At 36.6% G+C, this 20763-nt stretch overlaps 2 protein-coding genes across 2 annotated transcripts; one reads left to right on the forward strand and one right to left on the reverse strand.

Annotated features, from left to right (window-relative positions):
* Positions 1–224: 224 nt before the first annotated feature.
* Positions 225–3703, reverse strand: LOC116211335 (MND1-interacting protein 1-like). Its single transcript, XM_031545670.1, has 2 exons — positions 1951–3703; positions 225–1073 (listed from the first exon to the last, which is right to left on the reverse strand). Exons 1-2 carry the CDS (start codon positions 3598–3600, stop codon positions 549–551), a joined length of 2175 nt encoding a protein of 724 aa, XP_031401530.1. The 5' UTR covers positions 3601–3703; the 3' UTR covers positions 225–548.
* A 12768-nt stretch (positions 3704–16471) lies between these two features.
* Positions 16472–18774, forward strand: LOC116200072 (plant intracellular Ras-group-related LRR protein 5-like). Its single transcript, XM_031530789.1, has 3 exons — positions 16472–17115; positions 17292–18205; positions 18312–18774. Exons 1-3 carry the CDS (start codon positions 16578–16580, stop codon positions 18435–18437), a joined length of 1578 nt encoding a protein of 525 aa, XP_031386649.1. The 5' UTR covers positions 16472–16577; the 3' UTR covers positions 18438–18774.
* The last annotated feature ends 1989 nt before the right edge of the window (positions 18775–20763 follow it).

Raw genomic sequence — 20763 nt, forward strand, 5'->3', positions numbered from 1 at the left:
TACTCAATTTGCATTACAAGCATGCGATCACTCCAGCGAACTCCCATACGTCGAGGCAAAACCGGCCTCTCACCGCATATGCATGCGGTTTCTCCAAGCCCGAGACATGTCTGCCAGCACTTGTCAATATTTGAATAAACAAGAAACAGAGATTCATCAGGGCAATACTGATGAAAGGATCCAACTCTGCCAATCTGAGCACTCTGGGAGAACAAAACGAGATCAGCAGGAACAACCATCTTGAAGCTTCAAACAAATCATGTATCTGACAAGAAAATTTCATTGTCCTCTTGTCAGCATCATCGCCGACCAAAACGGAAATATTCCCTTTGCAATAAGTTCGCATTTCAAAGCACGAACAAAAGTCAAGTGACGATGTTTATTTTCTTTTCCTCTCCCTTTATCTACATACACTTTTGATTATGGTGATCTCATTCCAGTATATATTGGAGTATAGTCATGCGGTCCAATGATCGCAAGGAAAAAGATGGGGCGAAATTTGTTGTAACCGAAAAAATGCAATAGAGGCATGCATACTTCTGTTGAGGCTACGAGCTCGCACCAAAGACCCGGATCTTTTTTTCGATCAGAACACGACAACAAGGGCAAGTAGCTTTGCCCTTCTTCCCATAGTTTTCACTGCACTTGCTGCAAATAACTTGGTGGGCGCAGGGCAGGAAGACGACAGAGACTTCATGCTTCTTACACAGCAGGCACCGTCTATCTACATTGATTTCAGTAGAGTCCTCCATGCTATCTAACTGATTGAGCAACCGGGCAATCGATCCTCCCTTCGGCTTTGCTGCCTCAAACTTTGCTGTCTGTGAGGCACTTGAAAGATTGCTATTATTATTACTATGATCAGTTGATTGCACTGAGGATCTTAAGCGAGAGAGCTCCTGCTCCAGTCTTTTGAGATCGTCCTTGTGGCGCTGAAAATCTATCTCTATCTTTAAGCGAAGGGCCTCGAGTTTTCGTTTATTGCTGGCTTCCGTAGCTTCCTTGGAGCGACGTTCCTCCTCCACTTGTGCCAAGGTGAGTTCCTTCTCCTTCACCACCTGCTTCCACTTCACCTAGTCGAGCAGTACGACAAAGCAAGCAAGCAAATAAAGATGAGGAAAGATAGGTGGTTACCGGGCAATTGGGTTGTTCTTTATTTACCTGACATGGGAGGTTCTCTATTGAGATAGTATTCTAGGGAATACGTTTGCAGAGTTTCAGACCTTCAACTATGTTGAAAACCAATTTGATTCATTCATAAATACATTCTTTCATTTTATGGCCAGAAGACATAAGATTACAGATATGGATGAACTGAAATGGCATTGCAGAAACTAGACATAGAAACCAGCCAATTTATTACACTCCACACTCAAAGCAGACGCAGATAACTTTCAATACGAGGTCGAAAATGCAAAATGAGGTTCTTTCTCAGGCATGTAAAAGGTTCAATACTTACTCTTCACACCTCATCCATCAAAATACAATTTAAAAGCTCCCACATTTAGGAAGACAATGCTTTCATGGGATAAATGCATTAAACATCCTAAAAACATGTTTTCGCCAATGAAGCAATAAAAAGAAACTTGGGATTCTGAGTGGCAACTATGTTTTGTCTTTCATGCCGCATTTCTACTCTTAAAGTCAGTCTCCCACTATTCAGATTCATCCTTTTATTGTTCATCACAAGCTCCCATTACCCCTCAAAAGCAATGCCACTTTTCTGAGATTATTTTTCTGCAGTCTTGCCATTTTCACTAGATATATTATCCGTAAATCCACACGTCACTCGTAGCTAATCAGGCCCACATTGCTTATACCATATTCCTTTTGTATTAAGTAGGACTCGGTAATTTTTGTGTTGATCAATCTTTACTTAATATGTACACGCAGAGGAAGGACACAAAGGTCATGCAAAATTCTTGATATGTATCCGCATATTCCACTTACCTCCGCTTCTTTTGAATCCCGGTCCAGTTGAACTAACTCTAGCCGTAACTCAGAAATTTTCCCTTTTTCCTCATCAATCTCCTCCTGCAACTTTGTCTTCTGTCTCTCCCAAGCCAGGAGTCTTTTCAGGCATTTCTTTTCCCTCTTTGCCACCTCCAGACAAGAGGTTACCGACTCTGATGCACTCAATTTAGAAGCCTCCATCTCTGCTCTAATCTCTGCATTTTCTGTCTCAAGTCGTCTAACCGCAGCATTAGCACGGTCCACTTGCCCACTTGCCTTCCTCAAAGCATCCTCCATTTCAGAGAGTCTCTTCATTGTAGTTTCCTCCAGTGTTTGCTTACCTTTCTTCAGCCTCTGAGTCTCCTCCATCTCCATTCTCAAGACCTTTAGTTCAGTCAGATCACTGCTCAGCTTCTTAGCTGCCTGCATTGCCTTCTCATGTGCCCACTCCTTCCTCTCCTTCACTTGCCTCTCGAGATCCTTTATCTTATGAAGAAGAGACAATATCATCTCATCCTTCTGATCCCCCGTCACAGGCCCCAATTTCTCATCAAGTTTTAATTCCTGGAATTTACTCAAGACAGAGTTCATCGAATCTAGGGTCTTAGAACTCTTCGACTCCCCACTCAGTCCGACGACCGAAACAACTCCTCCCTCTCCAGTGGACAAAGAGCTCGGCCCAGCCTGAGGTTGTGGCTGCAGGGCATACTTTGAGTTTGATCGAAATCCTGCAGCAAACTCAGCGACATTCCTCTTCAAAAGTGCCTTCATTGCAGGTGAGAGATTAAACCTCTTGGGACACTCAATGTCGGGAAAAGACTCATTGCTTGGAAACTCTGATACCCCATTGTTCCCAAAGCCCCATCCGCTGTGAAATCGGCGGGATTGGGGAGCTGGGACACCGACAGCAGCAGCACTGCTAGAAGAACTACCCTCAAGACTAGTATTGGAGGCTAGGCCGTCACTGCCCGACGACTGAGGAGCAACAATGGGGATCTCTATCGCGCTCGCCCGGCCCACATGGAGATCACTCATGAGGAGACACCACATTGCATCTCCCCGGCTCAAATGAGGCCTGAGCTGCTGCATTAAACACACCATCCCCGCCAGAGAGTATTCTTGCAAGTGCCGCAAATCCGAAAAGACATACTCATTTTCACCATTGCTGGCATCATCGCCAGTGCCACTACCGCTACTGTCAGAGATTCGTTTCAGATAAGCCAATGCGTTGTGCAGTATATTCGTCAAGACGTCCATACCTCCGTAGCAATAGCCGTTCCTAAGGACGGCCCTCAGGGCGGTGTCCTCGTCGTAGCCGAGGCTGACGAGCCTGGACAGGGCCTCGTTGTAGAAGAACTCGAGGTTCTTCATGAGGATGTCCTCCAATTGTTCCTCGGTGCAGTAGCCCCAGCCGCCGCCGGCGTCGTCGAAATTGAGGGTAGGGTTAGGGCTGGGGACGGGGCTAGGGTTGAGGCAGAGCTGGCAATTGTCGGGGTTGTGATTGGGATCGATCATGGTTTTGGGGATAGGGGAGGGATAGTCGATGGAGAGGGCGGGAGAGCTGTCCATCGCCGGCTGCGGCGGCAGCTTCACCGATCGCAGGCGTCGACCGGCTCTGACGTGCTTCCCTCTCACACTGCAACTCATGTATGTGACCTTATATATATATATATAAATCAAATCAAACAGCCTAATAGGAATGAAAGAAAGAAGGAAGGACGGAAGGAAGGAAGCAGAACCAGCAGAGGAGAAAGAAGGAAGCTCAGAAATTTTTTTTTTTATTTTTTTTTCTATTTCTTTCTAGATTTCTCTATTTTGTTTTTCCTTGTCTTAATTTTAGCTCTTTCTCTCCACTGCTAGGGAAAAAGATAAAAACTCTACCAATCAAGAAATTATATATTTGACTCTCATTGTGGAATTACGCATACACTTCATTAATTTTGTATTTTTTTTGGTGGAATAGGAAAGTCCATTAAAGCTAAATAATCGAGTTATTTTCAAGCCTGGCATAGAAAATTATGTTCAGTCTCTGAGTAGAGCAAGATATAAAGACTAATAAGGAGTCCTATGAACTATTAAATAAATCCTCCTCTTGGCTGTACAACGGGCAAAATGATCCGCACAGAAACTGGCTTCCCGATATATCTTCGTTAGGCAAACCTCCTCAAAGCAGTCACAGAGCTTCCTGCAGTCACGGATGATGTGATCAAGAAGGATATTAGCATTGCTAGAGCCCCACGTCCAATCGTAAATTACTAATGCATCTATTTCGACAATTAGGTGTTGAATACATTGGAATTTGGCATGTGCTTTATTAATTATTATTTTATTACATTCATAGGTCTCATTTATAATATATAAAAAAAATGGTAAATTCGAGGCTAGATTGCTTTTTTTAAAAAAAAAATTGTGTAGTTTTTATAATTTGTAGACCCCAACATATAATCTCAATTAAGTGGAAGCTGGCTGATTGTGCTGCCCCCCCCCCCCCCCCCCCCCCCATATCATATACTCGCATTTAAGTATGAAATTATCCCAATGATTCATATAGGGACATTCAAACTACTAATAATAACAAATATTCGTTTCGTAATATAATATATATATAATAGTAAAGAATCATAACATTAACTTTTTTTATTGTTACGAGATTAAGATTAAACGTCGTGCATAAGTTATACAAATTCACCGGTTACGGAAAATTAGGGTTAAATACACTTTGCCCCTGACCTATCGAGCGAAAATTGGGTCTGGCCCCGACCTTAAAAATTTGGCAAAGTGTAACCTCACCTAATTCGAAATAAGCAACGTGACTCCTAGGTTGGATAAAAAATGGTCACGTGATGTTCACATGTCAATTTGAAGAGGACAAAATTATCACAAGAGAAGAATTTGTCAAAAATTAGATTTTTCTAAAAATTAGGGTATAGATCTAATCCCCGAGGCTCCACAAACCCCCGGCGGTTTACGAAATGGGTAATCACGCCAAAAGTGTTCTGGTAGCCTCAAGTGATTACGAATACGGAATCGAGTGAATATATTAGGTCCTCTTTAATTACTAAGCCAAATCACTTTGGGATTTTCGTTTTTTTATTTTCTAACCATCATTTAACCCGTCAAAGAGTAATTGCACTCTATTGATGTTTTTTTCCCTCCTTTTCAAGTTTAGAGACTCTATTGATGATTTAACCCCAATATTTAGGTTAGTTCCATTAACATACTTAGGCTTGGTTTGGGAGTGTTGTTACTGAAACAAAAGTGCTGAAGTATAATTGCTGAAAAATAAGTGTTGATTTTAGTATAAGTAAAAACGTTTGGGAGATAATAATATAAAATTGTAAAAATTAAAATTAATGCTTGAAATAAAGGATAAGCAGAAAAGTTTTTATAAGCACCTATCAACCTGCCGAAGAAAATTACGTTTCAAACCGCAGAAATTAGTCAAATAATGATTTTGAAAGAATTTATCAAATACTGTTTCTGCTTAAAACTCAATAAAATAAGCAGTTACCCAACCGCCACCTCACTCCCTAATAAAGCCTTAATCGAGGACTTGTTTCTGCATATTATATATCTTCTACGTGTAGTAACTTATAAAGCCTATATTATCATGGTTTATGTAAATGAAAATTACAGATACCGTTCATCAACGCTTTAATGTCAATCTAGATTCATAAATTTCAACACCAAACGTATTAATCACGCAATGCTTATTATAAGATATGATAATTAGAAAAAAAAAAGTTCCTACAATATAAAGTGAACCATGGTCATTATGAGTGGCCAAAGTAATAAAACAAATATCATTATGAGTGCGTCTCACACCATTGAAGCATTAATTAACAACTTACGATTTTAAGATGTAAATAATTGCCATTTTGTCCACATAGCCAATAAAAAGTGGCAATATGTTTTCTCCTTTATTTAATCTATATATATATATATATATATATATATATATAAAATAACAAAATCTCGAACTGAATTCCCATACTGCCGCGTTATAAAAAATATAAAAAATGAGTTATCTTGTATTGCCACTCATCATCGTCCATATAAAGAAATTTTTATATTCTTTTATAAAAAAATAATCTCATATATATTGTCATTTATATTCATAATATTTTTTTATTTACTATTAAAGAAAATGAACGTATAATAAAATATACTATATTATTCAAATTAAGTAGATGTCATTTTATTGTGCCTATTTATATAGACATTATAGTGGAGTATATAATGAAAACAGGTCCCATTCTTCCCTTATAGGGTGGGGCGACTGGGCCTGTTTTCAATACTTGAGTTCTTTTTTTCCTCATGCACATTTTTATTTGTTTCTTTACAATTTTCTAAAATTGTATACATATGATTAGTCAAAAATTTTCTCTTTCACACTCTAACAAAGGGAGATAATTGACTATGAGGCTAGCTTACTCTTCCGCGCTCGAAATTACAAATCACGAGTTCCACACTCGGGCTACATAGCCCTACTTCGACTGCCACCGATAATAGACATTGGAGTTGGCATGTGAGTCCATACAAACACGTGATCCACTATGATATAATGTCAAATTTCCAATGGACCTGAAAGTGATAGAACCCATGTACCCTCCAAAAGGTCGAGTTGATAGCATGGTGAGCAAAATCATCTTATATACTCAAAAAATTATTTCCTATTTTTCAATGGAGAATTATAACAACTCCCGACATAATTTGACCCCTTTCAAAAAAGTCCGTGAAAGTACCTCAAAATATTTTTTTTAGAAAATTGGTATTGAATCTTCATTTTGCCATTTTTTTTAATATTAGAAGAAAGTGCATCTTTCATTATAAAAATCAATTTGAGAAATCAATAAAAGATAACAAAATGCTAAATAAAAATATTTCACATGATTTTTTAGAGTCACTGTTGATCGTTCAAAAACCAGTTGAAGTGTCAGCGGATAAATTTGAAAATAAGTTAGTTCAAAAATTAGGGGATCATAATCTTAGAGTATTCAGTTGGTTGTCGAGAAAATTTTTCAGCATCGTGCGGGTCCTCAACACTAGTTTTAATAAAAAGGAAAGGAATATTCTTTTATTAATTATTAAAGAAATAATTTGCATATATATCTTATCTAAAAAATGTTAGATTATAAGAAAATTTTGAAATATGCACGATATAATATTATTTACTAATTTGGGGTTAAGAATAAAAGAATTCATACATGGGGTTTCCTATTACGTTTTTATAACTTAGGGTATAAAATCCTATTAAAAGTGATATATATTTACAATTTTGTGTTATGTTTCCTCTGCCTCCAAGCTCTCTCTTTAGGTTTCTCTCTCTTTATACTCTATTATTGTCAAGCTTATATTGTCACGCAATTTATCGTTTTATTTTAATAAGTAATCACATGTTTACATGAAAAACAATTGAATAGTTTAAATTTTTATCTAAATTCGTGTAATTAGATTTATATTGTTTGAGGAACAATTTAGTATTTTGAAGAGTCAATATCGGAGATAAGCTATATGACTGTTTATTAGAATAATTTTTTTTCATTGTAACTCTTTTGTTGATCTTACTTTTGTTAGGTGATCAATATATAATATGTTTTTTAATTTTAAATAAAAGGAAATAATTTACTTAATATTTATTATTATTATTATTATTATTATTATTATTATTATCATCATCTCTGTTTAAGAATGATTTTTCAACCAAATTCAAAAATATAATCATAATATTATTAACTTTTTTTCTAATCATGCGCATTGCTTGGGTCATCATCTAGTTTATCTTACAATGAAGTAAAGTGATTTTTCTTTTTCTTTTGGTTTTTATAGGTGAAGTAAAGCAACTTATTAATATTATTAAAATTGCATTAAGTACCAAAACCATTTAAGAATTTACATATTTAAATTCAATATCCAGTTGGACTATTTGTATCTTTTCATTAGCTATTAGGATTTCTATTCTGTTGTAGTGGGCCCATGGGCTATCCTTATAATTGAAAAAAATAAAAGTAGGGATAAAATTAACATCTCAAAAGTTTCTACGCTATATTCTTACGCGGACTAGAATTAAAGGTAAATAACGTGAGGTAACTCAATGTTTTAAATTTGTCTTAATTTTAGCCCAAGCTTTAACAATTTTTTGAGACAACCCAATCTCTAACTTCTATTTCAAATATATCCCGCTATTAATTTTACGTCTGAGCTTGTCACACATAAACATCCCATGTCACATTCTTCATCAAGTTTGGATGAAAAATTGACGGTAAGCTAGATTTGAAACAGAAGTAAAATGTCAGACTGCTTCAGAAAAATTTTAAATGGATAGGATAAAATTGACAATACCCCAAACATTGGGCTACATGAAATTATTTTCTCTTTTACGCATACCTATACACTTGGAAAGGTTGTAAAGTGTTTCGATTGGGTATGCCGAAGGAGACCTTATGGAAGAGCATGTAGACTCATATCTAATCCAAAATTTAAGAATTAAGTTGATAGGTATTAATACCAAACTCTCTTATATATCCACGATTTATTTACCGACTCTTCAATGTAGGACGTTCTAACACCTTTCCTCGTGCGTAGTATTAATATTAGAACCCCAGACTCATCCCTGTCTTTCTCATGTATGGACAATGAAAATTGTTTTGTCAATTAATCTCCTATAGAAGATGTTAGCTTCTCTTGAGGAAGCCAAAGACTATGAAAGACTAATTCGTCTTCATAATTTTCAGATTTTTTTCTCCTTTTTGTTCCATGTCAGGCAGTTAACCATTCTTTATGACTCAATATTTCAAAACTAGGCATTGTGCAGGTAATTGAGATATTGTTATTTGAGTTTTTTATTTTCCATGAAAACTTATACTGGTAATTGAGAGCAAAATACGAGGGAAAGCCAAAATAAAGAATAACGAATCATCGATCTGAGCTAAACTTCTTAGGAACGAGCAAACAAGTCGAAGAACCGACGATGACATCCTAGAATGTTCTTATTTAGAAAACGATTTTCCATACTGGATGACTAACTCTGGTATCCACAGTATGGGTGAGGGTAGGTGTTAGAATGTCCCACATTGGAGAGTTGATGAAAAAAAGCATGGATGTAGATTCTTCCATTACTATGTAGATTCTTCCAAAACACTTCACGAATTTTGCAAGTGTATAAATATGACCTTCAGCATACCCGATCGAAACACTTTACGACGTTTGCAAGTGTATAAATATGCATAAAAGGGAAAATAATTTCATGTAGCCTAACGTTTGGGAGATTCTCAATATTAGCCTATTCTTTAAATTTTTTTGAGACAATCTAATATTTTACTTCTGTTTCAAATTTAGCCTATCGTTAGTTTTTCATCCGAACTTGACGGAAAATGTGACTGGGACGTTTCCATCCTTCAAGTTCAGATGAAAAATTGATGGTGTGATACATTTGAAACAGAAGCTAAAGGATAGACTACCTCAGAATATTTTTAAAGTATGAGCAATAATTGAGACAAATCGAAAATGCCAGGGTACCTCATGTTATTTACCCTAAAATTAATGATTGAGGAGGAGCCTAAACCCGTTGAATCAAATGGGCCAGGTCATTTCCAGCCCAAATAAGATTGTATTGAGGTCGCCAAGTTTTCTAACCCAACGAATAACGACGGTCTAGGTGCGGGTTCTGCCATGATATACACGAATGCATTTTTTTTTTTTTTGAAACGGTCAAGTGGTCCCTTTATTAATCCACAACAAAAATGGATATAAGGAGAAAATGCCCGATCGAAAATTACAAGAGCTCCACAAACGGTTTATTGACCAAGCAAACTACAAAACATAATAGGAAAAACATCAAAGAACAGTACAATTGTACTTTGCTATCTTGAAATCATTAGCACTGATCACTACCTGTTAATTGTATTTTATCATGGAAGCCGATAGTAATCAGGAAGGAGGACATCATAAATCCACAATAAATTTCTACTCCATAATGAAGTAGGATAGTCATGGTGCCTCAGGCCAGTATCCGAGCGCAAGATCACATCAACAATCACAACCAATAGAAAGAATTGGTCTACCTAATTCTTAATAACTTAGTCTCTAAGCAATCAAAGCAAGGAAGCCCAAGGCCTCCTTAATTGGTTTAGACCAGTGACCACAATAAGGGGGCCGAGACTTGCAAAAACCAACAAAAAAGGAGCAAAAGCCACAATAGGTCCATTTTTGTAGGTAGGAGGTAGGACTATCAGACTGATGGCGCGATCATGTGTCGTGTTAGGCGAGGATACTATTGCAGGGAGGAGATGGGAAGCCTGAAAGAAGAATTCGTCACCGGAGGGAAGAAGGAAAAGCCCGATTGGTCAAAGAGGTCGGGTTGGATGAGGGAGCGGCCACTAGGCTGTTGCTGCCGCCATCAGAACGGGATAAGACAGAGCAAATCGAGGTTGCCGGTCTGGACTAGTCAGGGTGTAAGGCCGCTGCTACCATTGCTATCTCGTTGTTACCGTCATGTGCCCTGCCATTCACCGTCCTAGATCTGACCGGATAGGGAAAGGGCGTGATCACTGGAGGGGAGGGGGAGACCACCGCCACATGAACCTTACTGAAGACAAAAAGGAAAAGGAAGAGGAAGATGGTCGTTGCAACCTCCGGGACACCGTCAAACACTACCTCAAGCACATATCAAGGGCGGAGGGGTCAAAGATGTCACGCAAGGAACGACCTCAGCCACGGGGACAACTTGGTCATGGAGGAGCTTCGGGCCTAACTGGAACAAGGGTTACTATAGCGACCTCAACTGCGAAATCAACCTCAGAGAGGACGATTTGGTCGCCGCATGTCGATCAGCGTAGTGTTGCCTTCTCTTCCTACCACGCCTCCATTAAGAGGCAGGAGAATAGAGGAGAAGGGTTGGGGTCGAAGGAAGTCACCACCACCAGGGGAGAGAGAGGAGCCTTAGTTATCCATTGGTGGTAGCAGCGACACCCGACGTGCCCTACCGGAGCTGAACTCAACAATGAGAGGGCCGGGACTTAGGGTTTTACTATTAGGGGCGGAGCTTTTTGCATAGAGAAAGAAGGAGATAGAGAGATGGAACTACATGAATGCAGATTTATTGAATTAACTATGTACCAAATAGATATTGTATAGTCCCGAAGACATGAACTTAGACCATTTCCATTTAATTTTCAATTTTTTTGGGTGTGTATCCTAATATTTGAAAACCCAATGGGTTCCGACTAATCTAGTTCGGACTGGATGACCAATTAAGGAGTGAAATTTTTCCACCGTGAATTTTCTTTATTCACAAGACTCAACCCATAAACTTTGGGTTAGAAAAATAAGTACCGAACTGCTTGAACCGACCTATATTGATTTTTTATCTCCAATTTTTATAATTAAGAAAGTCCGTCAAAAATTGAAAAAGGTAAGAAGAGGAAAAAGAATTTCCTTCATCCCGCATCTCTTCCGCCACATTCTTTTTATTTTTTATTTTTTGCCTCAAAAACTTCATTTTTGGTGATACTAGTGTGGATGCCCCACGCTTCCCCATGGAAAAGAATTTTCTACTATAAATTATCAGTTTTGGACCAATAATAATTATAACTTTCTGTCTAGGATCACATTAATTCTTTTAGTAAATTCACTAAATTCATGATATCTTAGATTAATGCGAATAAATTCGGCGATGCAAAATTGCCAGATCAAACTAAGACAATTAAAAAGTAATCATATCAACAATTGTTCTTGTTTATGAAATTATATTCTATAATTTTAATATGGGACAAAAATATGATTTGAAGAAAAAACAATTATTTTATTATTATTATTATTATGCTAAACATTAAACTTGATTTGTCTAGACCGGTCGACTCTTTTTTTGTTCTTTTGTTTCCCCCATTTTTTTACTTTTCATTTTTTTAGTTTCTCTTTTTTTCAAGTATTTTCAAATACGATCTGAATAAAGTGTCACGTAATCTTGTCGACTCATTATGACAAATAATCTGGTTGTTCATTTTAAGCAATTACCCATTTCTTTCAATTTCCATTTTTTAATTTCCCCCTTTTTCCAATATTTACAAATACGACCTAAATAAGATGCTCCATAATCTGGTATATCCGTTACACCAAATAATCTGGTCGTTATAGTCGGACCACTTATTTCCAAAAAACATGTTTCCCTAAATTTTATGTAGAAAATTCGAAAAAAATTCCGTATTAGAAGTACTAACTATACAAATTACGTTATATGCATTTTTTTTTAAAATTTTAGTTTGCGAGTGCGGAATATTTTTCTTCTCCCAATTTCTAATTTCTTCTTTTGTCTAGTGTTTTTAAACCCAGTCCGACAAGGTAACCATGTAACCCGATTAACCTGTCAAGTTAAATGACTAAACCATTATAGTTGGACCAATTATTCTTTTAAAAGAAAAAATTTTCCCCCATTTGATCTAGATTTATCCCTATTACTTGTAGGTTTTCCCCTTCTTTTCTACGATTATCATATAAGAAAATAACATGACCTATAAAAGCAAAACTGTAGTGTTCACAAATAAATATAATGTCATGCTTTTGGCCCATATATAGTGTACAAGTCTCTTTTTTTTTGGGATCACTATAGGATTTGACACCATATATTTTACCCAATTGTCTCTATCTATTTTACCTTTTTTCTAAAGAGTTATACTTATATCCTACATTTTATTTTTCTTTACAAATTTTCATTTACAAACATACATCCTCTGTATGTTATATTTCTTAAGGAATTATATAACTAAACATAGACATTTTAAATTATAAGTAATACCTTTTCTTCTTTTGTCCATAAGAGAAGATCCAATGATGAAAATCAATTTCCTTATTAATTTATTTTTCATAAATTTATAAAATGCGAACATTTTCATTTTCTTTTACTAAATATTATTTGCAAAATTTCAAATCTCATTCATACTTCTCTTTTTAAGAACAAAACTAAGCTTTGCATTCAAGAGAGTTAACCAACTTAACGCATTCAAAACAAGCTCCATAAAATGAAAATAATGATATCATATATGATAACATGAATAACTATATATATATTTGAGTTAATTTAAAACTGCCACTTAAAAATTAAGAAGAAAACATGGAAATATAAGAAGAACAAGTCCCAACATCTATCGACTTAAAATTTTAAATTGAACATGTGCCCACGACAATACTTATCCATCATTATAAACTCTTATATAAAAAAACATAGAATAAACTTAACTGAATTGGCTGATAAAGTATACTAACTTTTAATAAGTAGAAAAAAAATTAAATTCAAGCTTAATGTTAATGACTTCAAATAATAATAATAATAATAATAATAATAATGATCATGATCATGATCATGATGTTAATATATCTGAGAAGTTTCATAAATTTAAATGAAACTACATAAACAGAACGCATTTAAATATTGTATAGAGTAATAGATATAATTTTATGTCATGGTACTAGAATACTCACAAGAAATATAGATTATCTAGATATATATATATATATATATAGAAGTTCGGAAAAAGAATTACAGCATGATCCAATTTGTAAAATATTTGTAACTATAAAAAATATTAGACTAGCAAAGGAAGTGAGGATCGTTTGCCATATGTTTTACTAGCCATTTTCTATATTTGATTGTTTCAAATATTTGAATTTATATAATAAAATCAATTAAAGATAATAATGATAGTTATTTTATAACAAGGAGTTTATTCTTCATGAATTCATGAACACTTCAAACCATTGTCTTAAAATATTATAATCATTTAAAAATAAGAGGTTTAAGAAATAATAATTTCTTGATATTTCATGTATCTAATAAATTATTTGAGGTAATTTATGGACTCGTAAAAAAGTGCGGGAATGTTGCCTAGTATACAATTATAAATGTGACTTTGAGAAACCAGAAAGGCATTGAAATTGAATTTTTCTTTTTCTCTTTGGAAACTAGAAAGAAAGATTAGCTTGTGATCCATGTATATTGCGCATTTTTTTGGGTGAACTGGGATACTGAAGCCCTATGTATATTGTGCATACTAATTTTTTTTTTAATAAATCGTCAGAATTGCAAAATATAAGAGGCTTTTGAAAAGAGGAAATAAATTAAAAATATATTTACTAACTATAGAATAGCTTTAAATACTCCAATAATAAAGCTTTCCAAAAACTGTTATCATTCTCCACACTTTTATTTTAAGAACCTTTTTAATATAAATAATATTGATTCATGTACATATTTAATATATTTCGTGCATAGTATGAGTGAATATCTCTAATAGTACTCCATGAAGTAAGGTTATCGACTGTAGGAAAAAAAGAGATTTCTCAACAATTTTATTATTCAATTATAATTTTTTTCTTCAATGAGATTATAACTTTCTGCTATTGTTATTTTATTAAAAAACTAATAAATATTTTAGAAGTATGTGTGTTTCAAAGCATGGCACGTGTGCCACCTCTAGTTAAAAGAAATATAAAAATGTGTTTTTTTTGTAACAATGAAAGCCTACGTGCTTAATATAAGAAAATGAAAATAAAAATTTAAATAATATAACACATATCGTCCAACTGATAAGAAGTGAAGCTGAAACCTTTTAAATATCAAGCGAAAACGTATACCCACTCAATACGGCCTCGTACTAAAGTATGAACTTTTTTGTTTAGAGGGGAAATGAAACATGCATTGAAATTGAGGAAGTATTAAGGAAGAAAAAATCAATGAAAATATTAAAATACTAGAAAAATAGTTGCAATGAATAAGAAAGAAATATTTAAATAAATAAATAAATGACAATGTGAGGTTTGACAACATGAAGATTCTTTTCACTCTCACTCGGGAGACGTTTGAACCTTTCCAGCTTCTAAACTGCAATAATTGATAGATGATAAACTCTAATGAACCTTATCTTTCATTTAGACATCTTATCTTATTATATATGTATATGGAGACTTAGACTGATAAAAACAATCCAATAGCATCGGATTATGAAATTGGAACTCGAAATGTCACCATCGGGTTGGCTTTTCCTCCTACAAACATAAGATAAGATGCTGGGCAAAGCAAAACAATACAATTATACATATATTTTAATTTTCCGATTTCCACGATAGGAACATGCATGCTTGAATATTTCCCTGTCTCATATAGTTTCCTTCTCCATTTTTTGTTTTTTACTTATAAGTTTGTGCTCGGCCGCCTGCTATAGTTAATGTTGATTAATCAACGACAATATATAATCTTAAAATGGTCGAAACGGCATAATGTGCTTTTTTCTTTCCTTTTTCCAGTCCAAAAAAGAGAAAAGAAAAGGATCTTTTTTTTTTTTTTGGGAGACAAGTTGTTGTCGTTTTTTTAAGTGTTTGACCTTATCAGACGTAAGCGATGAGACAGGTGAAGGCAGTTTCATCACTAATGACAATGGCAACAATAAAGAGATGACCATAATCGTTGTATCGGTAGTTGGAGGAGGGGAGTTGATAATTTCATCGAAATATCAGAAATTGCTCGGAAATCTCTTCAGAAGATTAGAACCATGGGATCAACCGTCTGTGTTGCTCCCTCAACCATCTCGGATCGCATATTCTGATTCCTTTCTCTTCTCGGTTTTTTTTTTTAAATCAGCAAATTAATTCTTTTTTTTTTTCTGGAGTGAGGGGGTCCATCATTCATACGATTATTACTTGTTCAAAGCTTAAATATTTTTTCAAACAAAAGAAAAAGGAAAAAGAGCCGATAGACCGAAGGGGACATACCTAACTAACGAAGATTCTATGGATTACTTACCACGGCAAATGGTTTCTGTTTTCATCTTTTATTCTATTAAATGTTAATAATTAATCAATCAATTATAATAAGAAATTTTAAAAATGAGTTTCTCAAAATTTATAATAATAACTATCAGTTATCTAAATTTATAAATTTTTTAATTATTTTAACATGGCAACTGTAATTTAATTGTTATATTACAAAATCGCGAATAAATTTTATTTTAAAAGAATTGTCACTACTTTAACAATTTCTCAATAAATGTTCTAAATATAATTTTTTTTATTACATAAGTATCACATAAATTCCAATTCATTAATATTTTTGCGACCAACACCGACCATATAGGTTAGTGAACGAGAAGAAAAGATTTTTATTTTTAACATGCAATCAGGAGGGTGTATAGCCACTTGTTAACACTCCACTGGGGCATCTTATCGCTCTAAGTTGATTATTAAATGGTTTCATCTCAACGACATAGTATCAATAAAATTACCGGGTCTCGACTAGTTTAGTTCGAGTCGGGCTGACTCATTAAGAATAAATCTCTCACAATCAATTATTTTCTTCATTTACAATACTTGAACCGGATATCTTACTTGATAGTGGCCGAATTGCTCGAATCAATCCTTATTGATTGTATTTGTTATAATTTACTTGCTATTTTCTCACTCCAAATGCAGGACTTGGAGAGCAAGACAACGACTTAAAACAGTTTACCAGCTGGTGGTTTCCATTTTAATTCTCTGCTCTGCTATGCTCTATATGTGTAATTAACAACGTTGAAGTTGTGTCCTGTTATCACTCTGTACTTTCTCAGACATCCCAATTCCTCCTCCTCTTCTTCTTCATGGCCCTACCAGAGAAGCAGAACTTCGGTAATCCACCAGCAGCCGTAGTGGAAGCCATAGGAGAGATCATGGCCGTCCAGAGGTCACTCCCACCCAGACCCTCCATCGAAGAGGTTGAAGCCGCGGAGTCGATCCTCATGATGGTCGAATCGGAGGAGAAGGCGAAGCTTGAGGATGTCTCGAAACTGGAGTTTTCGAAGGATATCCCCCAGGAGCTGTGCAGTGTCCTGAGGGAGGTGAAGAGGACTCTGGTCCTGTTCCAGAGTCTCCAGCAGAGGAAGGAGGCTGCTTTCTTGGTGGAGGCCGAGCGGCTCTTCCAGGCCTTCGACGGGTTGATTCGAAGGGCTAACGGGGTGGTGACTGGGAAGGCGGATGAGGATGTTTCCGTGGAGGAATTGAAAGATGAGGCAGGTGGTGAAATTCCAGGGGAAGCTCTGACTTTGGTGAAGCAGAAGAAGAAGTTGCTTAGTGATGCCGGAGTGTTGAAAGCTCCGGTGAGGAGCTCTTCCACCATAGAAACAATCTCTGACTTGAAAGGTCTCCTCGAATTCCTTAAGATCACTTCGCGTTCAGTATATCGTAGAGATCATTGACTTATGTTCTTAGCCATGGAATCTCATTTCTTCTAGCAATTAGGGCAATTTCTGCTGATATTTCATGACTATGTTATTATATGTTGATTGCGAAGGTCTTTTGTTGTTTCTTAAAAGCAGAAGGAGAGTTTGAGAAGCTGAGCCTAATGAAAGTTGCAGCCCTGATCGAGCACACTGCGAAGACTAATTCGGCAACTCTCGACCTCAGAGGGAGGCTGATTGATCCAATTGAGTGGCTCCCCTTCTCGATCGGGAAGCTCACTGAAGTCACGGAGCTCGACTTATCGGATAACCGGATCATGGCCCTCCCAAACTCCATGGGGAACATGAGAGCCCTCACTAAGCTTGACGTCCACTCGAACCAGATCATAAACCTCCCCGAAACAATCGGGGAACTCGCCAATCTCAAGGATCTCGATTGCCATGCCAATAGGTTTCGTTCTCTGCCAGCTTCGTTCCGGAACCTGACGAGCCTCCTGAATCTTGACTTGAGCTCGAACGGGTATGTCCAGTTGCCTAACGTCATCGGGAGCTTGACCTCCCTGGAGAGACTCAACGTGGAGACGAACGAGCTCGAGGAGCTTCCATACACGATCGGCTCTTGCTCGTCCCTCATCGAGCTGAGACTCGACTTCAACCGCCTAAAGGCCCTCCCAGAGGCGATTGGGAGGCTCGAGCGCCTACAGATACTCTCGCTGCACTATAACCGAATCAAGGGGTTGCCCACCACGATGTCCAATCTGTCCAACCTGAGGGAGCTCGATGTGAGCTTCAACGAGCTTGAGTTAATCCCCGAGAGCCTCTGCTTCGCCGTGGGCCTCGTGAAACTGAACGTGGGGAGGAACTTCGCCGACCTAAGGGCCTTGCCAAGATCGATCGGGAACCTGGAAATGCTGGAGGAGCTGGACATAAGCTATAACCAGATAAGGGCACTGCCCGACTCCTTTGGGCTCCTGTCGAGGCTGAGAGTTTTCCGGGCAGACGAGACGCCGCTGGAGTTGCCCCCGCGCGAGATAGCCAAACTGGGCCCTCAAGTAACTCTCTCAATCTTCATTGATTTGGACTGTTAGCTAATCAAAAGATTCAAATTGCTAATGGATTTTTCCTTCTGGGCTTCTTTGTATGTATGTATATATACAGGCAGTTTTGGACTACATGATTGACCATGTGTCTAGCACAGATGCAAAGTTCCAAGCTTCAAAGAAGAATAAGAAGAAGAAGAAGAAGGGGCTTTGGTTATGGCTTTGCTGCTTTACAAGGGCCTAATGACACTGCCAATAAAGAAGTGATTATGTGTTCTTTTTTCGGTGAGACATATGTAATTGGATGATCGGCCTGATCTATCTATGAAATGCTTCCGGTGAGTTTATAACTCTGCATTGTAGATAAAACAGTCTACTTTGTCAGGTGCGCTTGGTTGCAATTTTCTATCATTAATCCTTACTATTGTTTTCTCAATCTTTTTTCTTATGTGAGATTTGTTATGATGTATACAGCCATTGGTTTTGCTGTAAAATGTAAAGACATTACATTGAAGATGACCAATGATTTAATTTTGTGCACCTTTTGGAAAATAAAAGAAGCAAGGATTAACGTCACCTTAGCTTTCTTGATCCACAAGTGACAAATGTAATCTTTCTTTTTTGTTGCTTTGAAAGAGATTTGGTTTTTTTTTTTTAATTCCGGTATCTGAAAGCTCCAGCTAATCCAATCGAGCTGGGTAGGCCAACTAAGGGATAAAGTTCTCTCAGCGTGAATTTTCTCCCGTCTATAAGACTCGAATGTGAGACTTTATTTAAGGTGATCAAACACCGAAATAATCGGGTTAAAATTTTAATTAATGTATAATGATATAGATCGAGTGTACATAGAAATAACAATATGCCCGGTTTAGCTCATAGTTCTCAATTATTTTATATATTTGGAGGAGAATGGAAATATTTTCTATCAAATATATTCCGATGAACTTCCACATTCTCACACAATGACATACTCGGAAAACAATTTTTTTCTTCCAAATTCAACTATGAACGTTGTTTCTGGTTGACTTTCAAATGGAATCAGAAAGCAACCTAGGAAACTTTTGCTTATAAACGTTTTTATATATTTTTTGCCATTCGTTGCTTTCCAAAATTAATAAATTAATCTAACGAATTAATAAAGATGATGACGGCAACAATAATTAAATTACTAAATAGACTACATGGATTAAGATATCTTTATTTTTTGAAAGATCTGTATCGCCGTCATCTTTGGAGAAAATGAAAATCATTATGTGGATAACGTGATAGTAAAGAATTTTGATTGTATTCGGCAAACAAAGCCACATATAGTAAAATCCAATCCGAAAGACTTAAAGCCCGGCCCAACAAATAAGGCCCAACCTGATCCATGTATTGGGCTCTCCATGCTTACTTCGCGATCCAAGGTTATTTTTGGTCGTTCGGATGGGATGAGATATTTCAACGGGATAATGATCGAATTGAAATCCTAAACTTGTGTTTAGAACATAGCAAAGATACAGAAGTGGGATATAAAGTTAAAATGACAAATTTCTCCCCATTTTGCTATTATTCTTTTAATTTTTAATTTTTTTGTTGGAAAAAAAAGAACTTGAAAAACTGAATATACATATATATATATATATATATATATTTATATTTATATTTATATATCTAGGATGCATCGAAAGAGGGTGTTGGGGCTTGCCACTGGCCGCTAGCCTCCCGATCGAGCTCATGGGCGACACCAAATGCCGCCAACGAGCTCGATCGAAGGATTGGTGGATGGCATCGAGCCCCCACCTCCTTAGAATCTCTCGGCTCTAGAGAAAGAGAGGCGAGAGATGAGGTTGATGAACACGATCAGAGGGCTGGTGGCTAGCGATGAGTCGCTATCTCCTGGGGATCTCTCAAGACTTTCTAAAGTTGGGAGATCCCAAGGATATACGGACTCGTCGTCGGTCACCAGCCCTTCAGTCCAGCTCGTTGGTGGCATCTGGTATTGTGTAACGCGTGTGATCGGAAAGTTGGTGGCTGGGGTGAGCCCCATAATCTCAGATAACTCGCATGGCAATTTGGTGCATTTGGAAAATTTAACCCTTGAATGGGGTATTTTTATCTTTCGGTCTAAATAATATCCTAATCCGGCCTAACCACATCCAGATCCGGATTTGGGCCTTAAAGAGTAATTTGGTCTAATCCTTCCAAATATCTTATCTTAATAGTCATCAAATACCGGATAAGATTGGAAAATCCTAATCAGACTTATATCCGGTCGACCAAACATAACCCAAAAGATTGAAGGATTTCTCTGTTTTTTTTTTTCCTTTTTTTAATGAGAAATTGATTATCGGATTATCAAAGGGGGAATGAATTTCACTATCTATCGGTTTAAATTTAAATTCTTGTATTAGATATAATTCTAACTATTTGTCAAAGTGAATTTAAGATTGTATCAAGAGTGGGTTCTGTGCATCTGTGTACCACAACAGAGTCGGGAGCTACTAAGAATTCGACTTATATTAGTTTCTCCCTAGCCCTAGCATACGAGAGTAACCTCACCTTATTAAATCCGAGCGTGGTAGAAGTTT

This window comes from Punica granatum, chromosome 1, assembly GCF_007655135.1.
Source record: "Punica granatum isolate Tunisia-2019 chromosome 1, ASM765513v2, whole genome shotgun sequence".
In the NCBI taxonomy this organism is placed as follows: domain Eukaryota; kingdom Viridiplantae; phylum Streptophyta; class Magnoliopsida; order Myrtales; family Lythraceae; genus Punica; species Punica granatum.

Bases quoted from the DNA above. Each gene is read 5' to 3' on its own strand.
- LOC116211335 (XM_031545670.1), bottom strand. From the start codon at position 3,600: ATGAGTTGCAGTGTGAGAGGGAAGCACGTCAGAGCCGGTCGACGCCTG. The intron at 1,074-1,950 runs GTAAGTGGAATA...CTGCTCGACTAG, and splicing joins GGGATTCAAAAGAAGCGGAG to GTGAAGTGGAAGCAGGTGGT.
- LOC116200072 (XM_031530789.1), top strand. From the start codon at position 16,578: ATGGCCCTACCAGAGAAGCAGAACTTCGGTAATCCACCAGCAGCCGTA. The intron at 17,116-17,291 runs GTCTCCTCGAAT...TCTTAAAAGCAG, and splicing joins AACAATCTCTGACTTGAAAG to AAGGAGAGTTTGAGAAGCTG. The intron at 18,206-18,311 runs GTAACTCTCTCA...GTATATATACAG, and splicing joins TAGCCAAACTGGGCCCTCAA to GCAGTTTTGGACTACATGAT.